This window comes from Haliotis rubra, unplaced genomic scaffold (genome assembly GCF_003918875.1).
Source record: "Haliotis rubra isolate DU_JTF1 unplaced genomic scaffold, ASM391887v1 Scf1050, whole genome shotgun sequence".
Taxonomy (NCBI): Eukaryota; Metazoa; Mollusca; class Gastropoda; order Lepetellida; family Haliotidae; genus Haliotis; species Haliotis rubra.
Window position 1 is genome coordinate 38,012 of NW_025764949.1, and position 9,811 is coordinate 47,822.

Sequence of the window (9,811 nt, forward strand, 5' to 3'; positions counted from 1 at the left end):
GTTGTAATCTCTACTTGTTCTTTTGTTTTACCTCTAAGCAAGGCCCAGATGCCTGCTTCCATGCTCGGAAGAAAACTTCCCCATAGAACGTACTCATGTCCCTGTGGATGAAAGGGAAACTTCAGTAATACAGGCACTTCTGTAATAAAGGTCTTGGTTTGTCACAAAGGATCAGGTAAATGCCTTTGTTCTCATAAACATTAACGACATTTCTTTCTGTACTCCCTCTTACAATATATCATAGCACTGTAAGAATATCGTAAAACTAAGTTAAAATGAGGGCGTTATGACACAAATCAATCACTTTATGGTAAAGGGACTGGGTATGGTTCTGTAAAGTTCAGTTGTAGCCAATACAAAATGTTTTGAAAGTTAATCCAAATGCTAAATAGACAGCTGCCATTTTTGTTTTGATAATTTCCTATGGCAGGATCAAATCTGACTTTTTATTCAGAATGGATACTTTTACGTTACACAGAACAGGGAGAAAATCACATTTTCCTTGGGCAAGGTTCCTTCTTAGCCTCGGACTCTAGAATAAAAGAGCCTAGCTGTATGGCTACATTACACAGAACAGGGAGATAATCACAGTCATGTTAGTGAAGAGTGTTGAGTGAACCTTACCTTGTTGATCCAGGGAAGAATTCTTTAAACCTCACATAAAGCTGACCTGTGAACTCTGGAGAAATGTTGAAGAGGAAGGCCAGAAACTTTCTACCCTAAAAACATGAACGTGTCCAGATACCATTGCAATTTGCTGGGAGAGTTTCCAAGTGATAAAAAACTTTTTCATCTTTAATGTTAAGATGGTACACAATCAACTAGATTATCAATACTGCAAAATAACCAGTAGAAAATACATAGAAGTAAATCATTTATTCTCATTCTTCACCCTTGGACAGAAGGGCCCAGTGATGTAAGGTATCCCATTCTGTCCAGAGTAACCTCCCTTAGACATACCAGGATCAAGTGATTTTGTGTCCTAATTCCCAATGAGTTTGTCAGCTTCATGATCAGAGTTGAAATTCAGCATGAATGTAGGATGTCATTGTCATAATCTTGATCTTTAACAACCAAGATTTTGAAGTACCTTGACTCAAACACTGTACATCAGAATGCCAACCATCTATGACCACTTTTAATATCTGAATACCCTTGACTTTCATCCATGTGAAAACATTAATCCATATAAATACTTGTGCTGTTATATCCAACCAGAAGACTGTTCAATGTGATATAAATCCCAACTCACTGAGCAGAGGCGGACACAGCTTTTTGACAAAGGTGGGATGCACAGTTCATTTTCACTGTTTTCACAAGAGTTTCAAGGGTCATTTAATAAACTTTGAGGACAAAAGTGTGGTGTGCACCCCAGTAACCCCCTCTGGATCCGCCTATGCTGAGTGAGTGTTTGATTTAAAACTGCTTTGAACTGTTCGCAGGGTATATCAGTGCATCATCATGCTGTTATATGCAACTAAAATACTGTTCAATGTGATGTAAATCCAAACTCACTGAGTGAGTGTGTTTGATTTAACACTGCTTTGAACAGAGTATATCACGGCATGTCAGCTTAGAAGAGGAGATGGAGACATTCGCTGTTTCGATGAAACCCGCAAGCACAGATATGGCGCTGACAAACCTGGAAATATCATCCAGGAGAACAGTGAATCAAACCCATGATCATAGGTTTCTGGCAAGTCCAGAGGATGCAACTCAGCAGGGCCAAAAGCAGCACTTAGACAACACTTTGTCAGTTGGACCCCCTTCCCAACCCAAACTGTTGCTCCCCCGACTACTAAATACACTTACTATAACCGAGCGATCTGGAATCATGGACAACTATATGCTTGGATCAGACTTACGTCAGGTTCACGGAGAAAAGGCTTGGCTGCCACACAAGCAAGCAGCCTCTGTTTGAATGACTCCATCTCATCATTGTCCCAGTTGATAAGCAGGACTGCTTCATGCATGGCCCACACACGCTTCACCTTGACAGCCTGCAACAAGTACATGCAGAGGTAGTGTTGATTCCAATTCCATAAAACTTGTAAAAGGTGGTGTCATCAGCACAGATGCAACAAATCCACTATTAGCAGAGATGCCAACCCTGAATCTAAGAAAAAACGGAGTCATGACTGGCTGAAAGCCAGGCCTGAGCACCAAAGGTGCGAGTTGGGCTCTGCCATTTTGTTTCACTTTCATATGGACATGCATTCGGGAAAAACTTCATCGTCAATAACACTTAATATGGTTTAAACATATTTATTTCCAAAGAAGGGAACCGGATTGGTAAACAAGCATAAGCTTATATGAATACCGCTCCGGGATACAATGGAAGGAAGAGTAAACATGTCATAATGAATGTACAATGTGAATGATTATATAAATATTGCAAAAAACGAGAAATAACGCCAATCATTGTTAAACAGTATACTTAATATACACAATCGACACCCAAATGATCACATGCTAAGCTTCTGAATGCTTTTACCAGTGTTCACTCAAATATACAGTAAAAATAAATGCAGAATTGTTTCTAAAAAATAGGAGTTTTTTAAAGAGAAATCGGAGAGCAGATTTTGTATTTGAAAATCAGAGTAACTCCGCCAAATTCAGAGTAGTATAGCATCTCTGTATTAGGTGAATATAGAGTAACAAATGCAATTTGCAAATAATTTTCTCGAATTACAAAGCACATGACAAGGTGATTTTTCATTCATTATATTGAGTCACTATGGTTTTATGCCACTTTTGGCAATATCCCAACACGAGACACCAGAAATGGACTTCACACATTGTACCAATGCAGGGAATCGAACCCTGGTCTTTGGTGTGACAAGCGAACACTTTAACCACGAGGCTATCCCACCGCCCCTCATTACATTGAGTCAAATAATAACATAAATCGTCTGACCTGCTTTGACCATGGTAACAGGGTTAATTTGTCTTAACAATGACCAGTGACCACATTGCCTCTTAATGAAATATACAGGGATGGCAACAGGAAAATCTATTTACAGCTGAAAACTTAATATTGTGTCATCGAATGGGAGGGTTTCAATTGATCAATTTGAAATAAAATCCACTGATCAGCAGAAACTTGCCATCCCTGAATATAAATGCCTGCTGACTGTTATCCTTCCATTTTGCATATCTTGTCTTTGGTAAGCAACAATTCCAATAGAAAAACTTTCAGGAATATTTGTTTGAGTGATCACAAACAACAAATGGTACTCAGGGCTCCAGATAATTTTTCAACATCAGGAGTACGTACTCCTTATTTTTTCAATACAGGAGTACTGGAAAACCTTAAGAGTACATTAAGAGTAATGAATGGAATTTAATGGAGTATCAGTAATCGTGTGTTTCGTTTCATATATGCACCACAACATCGTTACTCTTGTGTAAACAGGTCAATAAACAATAAAACAATATTGTTTCAGATAAATACGTCTGTAAATGATTTGAAGACAGTACACCATTGCTGTGGTGCGTATCTGCTACATTTTCTAAATTATTTCCTACCGTATCGTGCATATTTTTTATCCGTACATACGCCAATACGGCCCTTATCTGGAGACCCGGGTACCAGTTAACAACTGGACTCCAAAAACTAACGAACAGGATGGAGTAACTGATTCTGAGTGCCTGAAAAACTCCTGTATTACTTACCGTAACTTTCTCAGCAGCTTGAGCACTCTCCAAGAAGAAGTGGAGTGTGTTGACGGCAACCTCCTCCTTCCCCTCCAGACCCCGGCGCCACCACACCTCTAGCAGCTGTGCAATGTCGCTACGCAGGCCAAGCGCCTCCTCTGGCAGAGACATCAGCACACCTGCAGCCCAGCAATACAGGCACTAAGTGGGAATGAATGTTGTGTTATGCTTTAGTCAGCATTGTGAGTGATTGAGTGGGTTTGAGTGAGTGAGTTTTTATGTTGCTTTCAGTCATATTTCAGCAATATCTTAGTTGAAATGCAGGGGTGGAAATAACCCATTGCCCGACGTCTGAGTCCTGTGTTTTTTTCTGTCAGGCAAGCAAATTTATACAGGTCCCCAGTTGACTTTCCAATGTTAATTATGTTGTTTATTTAAAAAATCAACAAGAAAACGGCTGGTATAGTGGAAAAATTATCAGGGCAAGTGATTTTACATGTGCCACGGTACCGGAGTACACTAGCAATTTTAAAGTTATTTTTCCACCCCTGGAAATGGGTGTTACACATTGTCCACACACATGGATTCGAACCAGGGTCTTCAGTGCTACAAGAAAACCCTTTAACTACAACTCTACCTCACCCCCACAGGCAATATCATGGCGGCCTGTAAATAAATTAATCTAGCCATCACTCACCATGAAGAAGGACTGCAGTTTCGAAAAGACAAGGTGGAACTGGGTCCTTTTCATTGTGCAAGGTAGCCCGGGCGATGAATACCACACACTCCAGTAAGGAAAATGTGTGGCTCATTTTCTGTAAAGAGGAGTATGTAACTGTAAGCTATATAGTGCAACTCAGGTCAACGGTTTCAGGCAAACATTGTTGAGATAGATAAATTGTGATGATAATCCATTTTCACAAAGATGTAAGTTCATGTAAGAAAAGTGGCCAATAACACAGGAACTGGCACTACAGTAATACAGACAAATAACAAGTAACACAACTAGACATCTGATGCACCCTTACATCAAGGGACAGTTGCATGTAACATTGTCATTACCAGATGCTGCCATTCAATGCTAACTGTCACCCGTTTGCAAGAAAGTAAAAATACGTCCTCACTTTTCATGAAAATAAAGGCAATATTCAATCAATCTTGTGGCCTAAACTCTATATTTCATCATGTGACCTGACAAGCAATCCCCAGCCATATCATACCAAACAGACATTAAACTATGGTACTCGTTGTTCCCTGCCTGGTGCTCAGCATTAATGGGTAAAACAAGGACTGGTTGGCTCAGACTAGAGTCAGTATAAGGTGACTGAGTGGGATTATTTAAAGGTCACATGCAACCAAAAAATCAAACACAATTATTACTTATTCATGACATATAATATACATTGCTGGTTATGAAAAAACATATAAACAAAATTATAAGCGTACAATCGCAAATCAAAAGTGCAATATTGTGTACTTGGGTTTACTTCCCAAGAAACGAAGCAGCCGGGATACCAAACCCCGTCAGAGCGGGTGGGTGTGCACTCAAGTGTAACGGCTGCTTCATTTGCAGATGCCCACACGGCTCATTGTGTGTGTATATATATATAGAGAGATGTTGGGTTTTGTAAATACATGCTCATTTTTTGTGTATAACATTTTACAATCAACAGACATCATAACATGTCATGTGTTCAAGTATCACACCTGCCTGTCTGTGTAATTACATAATGTGACAGAGACCGAACTCGGGCCATAAATCAATGCATTTTGTTTATGGTGTATAGCCTGATTGGTGTTAAGTTCAAATTGCATGTGGTCAGTGATAGCAGCTGTGTATTGAATATTGTCATTAGCAGACAGGCAGGTAGACACACAGGTGTCAATAAAACAAGACATTGAGTTTTGTCTGTGACAACAACATATCTATATCACAGTTAGAAATTCTGTCAACGCTAAATAATGACATGGCTTTTAAGTATCGAACTGAGAAAGTGACTCGGTAAGAAGAACGTGTGGTGAAATAGACAAATGAAATTATATAAACAGTTAATTTACTATCATAACATATAAAAAGCTCGCACCTGTGAGATATCAACAAACATGGACTTACTGAAACAAATCATCAAAAATGCAAATTCAACTTATTAAGTTGAAAAATAACGAGATGAAAAAAAACCTTGCGAAATCGGAGTTCAAGCGATTCACTAATTTTCCCCAAGCGCTTGGGGGAAAAGTGGTTTCAACAGCTGCGCTGGGCTGCACTCATGTACACATGACATGTTATGATGTCTGTTGATTGTAAAATGTTGCATGTATTTACAAAACCCAACATCTCTATATATACACACACAATGAGCTGTGAGGGCATCTGCAAATGAACCAGCCGTTACACTTGAGTGCACACCCACCCGCTCTGACTGGGTTCGGTATCCCGGCTGCTTCGTTTCTTGGGAAGTAAACCCAAGTACAAAATATTGCACTTTTGATTTGCGATTGTACGCTTATAATTTTGTTTATATGTTTTTTCATAATCAGCAATGTATATTATGTCATGAATAAGTGGTAATTGTGTTTTGATTATGTTTCATTTTTTGGTTGCATGTGACCTTTAAGCACGACATTAAACCCTAGTTCACTTCACCTGACAAGCAAACAATTTGGTGTGGTATTTTTTATTTCAGAAATCAGCTTTATGATCCATGCCACAACACTTTATTAAGCCAAACATATTTAAATTTACAAGCAAGGATTTTCACAGTTTAAGTAGCAAAACAGAGTGTAAATGAATTGATAAATTAATAACAGTAACAATACTTCTTGCTACAACTACACCAGGCAAAGGGCAGAACAATAATTTGGAGACGAGATCAAGAAAGACAACTCATATACTTCTTCATCTTCATCCAGACTCATGATGGCCTCTGTCGTCATGGAGTACAGTTCCGTCCACATATCACTGACATCTCGCTGCTGACAAGATGACAATGTCTCTCGCAGTTTTCTTGCTTTCTGATTTTTCTGAAGAATAAATTAAAGAAAATAATAACCCCCATGAAGTTTTAATTATTAACATTCTCACTGGTCCGCTAGCCCGTGGCTAGTAAAAATCCAATCGGCCCAGTACATCTCCAGTCACTGGGCCGACTGGCTAGTGAATTTTCATGGGGTTATTTTGTAAATATATCACTCTCTACGGCTTGTTAAGTTATAATACACTTTTAATTCATGCAAGATTATTGCCTGATACAAATGTTCATCATATTAGAAACATAATGATGAAACCCGGGTCTACATTCAATTTTGAGCAAGTGAATTATTTTGTGAGCTAGTAACTTTCAGGCATAGCTAGCCAACTTGGCTTGCAAAATTTGGAAACTATTTTGCACAATGTTAAAGTTAAAGTCCATTTCACTTCCCCTGTAACGATGTCATCAAAGTTTGCCAAAATCTTACATTGGATTCACTTGATATGAACGAGATGATTCCATCTGCATTTTTCTTCTCACAAAGGGAGAACAACTCTGTGCTTGGCATGATGACTTCTGGAACATAACATAATTTTTATGAATATGTTAGTACACAGAGCTTTACCTTTCTCCCACAAGAGTGAGTGAGTGAGTTTAGTTTTACGGCACTTTTAGCAATATTCCAGCAATATCACCACGAGGGACACCAGAAATGGGCTTCGTACCCACGTGGGGACTCGAACCCACAAGACTGCAAGGAAGTCAATGTTATCATAATTCACAAATTTGAACTTGAAACCATTCTAATTTATTTCAATATAGACTTGTAATTATGGCCTGTTGGCTAGGAGGAAAGCACAAAGATATGCAGGTCCCATATGTTGACCACTTTGGTAAAACCCATTAGCATGGTCTTGGTGACAATCAATGCAAACACAGGATTTGAATCCCAAACCACACACAGGCTTCTTGCACACCTTGCTGATGAACAAATTGCAACTTTATGTAAAATGTCTCTGTCAAAGCACCTTTCACCTGTTGACTTGTGAGACTGCACAATTGAAATTGTAGTTTGCTTTTAATACAACGCACTAAGCAATATTCCAGCTATGCGATGGTGGTCTGTAAATAATTGACTGGAAAAGCCGAGAGCTGCGATGTCATGTCTTGACTGTATTATGTATAGGACCGCAGGTAAGAGTTCTTCCTGTTTCCCCATCCCTATATATATAAATATATCGTGGATACTAAAACTATTAACAAAACTTAACACAACAATTGCTAGAGAACTCACAAAATGACTAAAAGTCCAAAATTTAAGTTAGGATTAGGTTTAGAGTAGGGGGAACGGAAGGAACTTTTTCCGGACCGCATCGTGGCTCTCGGCTAACTCTGTACCAGACAGTCCACATCAACATCATGAGCATCGGTAAAGTGCACTACTCCCCATCCATTGACTGGGATGGCATGCATCAGGTGCCACATACCAGCGTATCGATATCGGTATATGGTCTCTGCATGCATCAATCAATAGTCTCTCGTACAGACCCCGAAGCAAATATACCCAAGAAAGCCCACACAAGTCTAGAAAATCTGAAAATGAAGAAAGTCTCAGGGCTGCTTTTCATTATATATATATTTTTTTTACTATGAACTTTTTTCAGTAAAATATGTTCATTTCAGAGACTAGTTGTTAGTCTAATCAATCAACAGCTGATCAAGTTAGTCCGGCATATAACTAAACGACTTTGCACTAAACTTTGGCTAGAATACGAGTTTATTTAATAATATTTATATGCACTACAATCAAGCCAGCGAGCCTGTCTACCCGATCCCGTTATTCGCCCCACCCATTTAGCTTTCAAAAAGTTACATTACAAGACGTGATCATCAGTGTCATAACGTCATAGCAGCCTCTCACTGGTTGACAAATCGAATCGATTAGATCGACACATTCAAATTTGACCACATTGGTTTCGGAAAGTACCTCTTTGCTCTTGAATTTTTGCGCCACAATATTATGATCTCGTCTTTTCTCGTACACAGACGAGATTTTTTTGTATGTGACTGGGCTCCTGTCTACCAAACTGCGCGGCGCTTACCAACGGTAGAACCATTCGTGACCAACTCGTGTCATTCCGGGACAAGCCGAATAGCGGTTACGGAAAGGGGCGAGTGGTGACGAATGCGGTAGAACCTATTCTGCATTTCTTAATACAACTTATGTTATATGCATCAGTTTTTTGTTCCATTTGGAATATCCATAAATAATATGCACAACACATACAGTGTTGTTGGTACGGTTTTGTTACAAAAATATGTTTTTCCCGAAATAACGTTTTGGATATGCTAAATAACAAAAACGGTAAGCGGTAAAGCTTATACATTTTATTTGCTTGAGGCAAATAGCATATGATTCAATTATCGCGGTGAGGAGTTCGCACTTACATAATGTATTTCATCGCACGCTTTCGTGTTCCTAAACATGCGAAAACGAGTAAACGTGAATGGAAATGGCTACACGATTAAACTGTGCTTAAATCCTTAAATGAAGACATTTTCGTCAGTTACAGTTACTAGCCGAGGGGAAGTATGACGCAGTGTGACCAACTGAGTGATTCTTTGGAACATCTATCTATCTATCTATCTATCTATCTATCTATCTATCTATCTATCTATCTATCTATCTATCTATCTATTCTGAAATCAGTTTATTAACGAAGAACGGGAGGTACGGGAGTATTCCCTAATGTGGATTTCCCAATGCGAATATATGAGCTCTGCCATTGTCGTGATTGTTGGATCGGCGTCATATAAAACCGCCTATCACGTCATGAACAATGGATGACATAAGACAGACAGACAATACTTTATTACCTTAAAATGAATTCATTTTGGTTCACAGAGCTTGACAAAAATACAAATGAAGAACAACATAAAATATGACATTACTAAAAACATAAAAAGAAATAAATATGTGCTTAAATAGAAATAAATGAATAAGATGAAAGCTGGACATTCAACATTTGTTTAAAATTGTAATACTTTGAGGTACAAACGACGTTCGAGCTCGTTTAGTCTTGGTGATTGGTACTATATAGCGGCGGCCCGAAGGTAAAAGCTTATACTCTTGATTTCATTAATGATTTTTCAGTCGTTGAGTACTTTGCCGCTCATAGAGAAGT

At 38.8% G+C, this 9,811-nt stretch overlaps 1 protein-coding gene across 2 annotated transcripts in view; it reads right to left on the bottom strand.

Annotated features, from left to right (window-relative positions):
- The window catches only part of LOC124276404 (condensin-2 complex subunit G2-like), a 45,314-nt gene extending 36,616 nt beyond the window's left edge, over positions 1-8,698 (bottom strand). The window contains exons 1-8 of one of the 2 annotated variants that reach the window (XM_046712048.1): positions 8,614-8,698; positions 7,114-7,202; positions 6,550-6,678; positions 4,355-4,472; positions 3,676-3,836; positions 1,866-2,000; positions 625-719; positions 32-101 (exon numbers count right to left, since the gene is read on the bottom strand). In XM_046712048.1, the coding sequence (XP_046568004.1) occupies positions 32-101; positions 625-719; positions 1,866-2,000; positions 3,676-3,836; positions 4,355-4,472; positions 6,550-6,678; positions 7,114-7,194 (789 nt within the window). In that variant the 5' untranslated portion in view covers positions 7,195-7,202; positions 8,614-8,698. Of the gene's footprint in view, positions 1-31; positions 102-624; positions 720-1,865; positions 2,001-3,675; positions 3,837-4,354; positions 4,473-6,549; positions 6,679-7,113; positions 7,203-8,595 lie in introns of both variants that reach the window. The other variant, XM_046712055.1, reaches the window with a different exon arrangement.
- Positions 8,699-9,811: the final 1,113 nt, after the last annotated feature.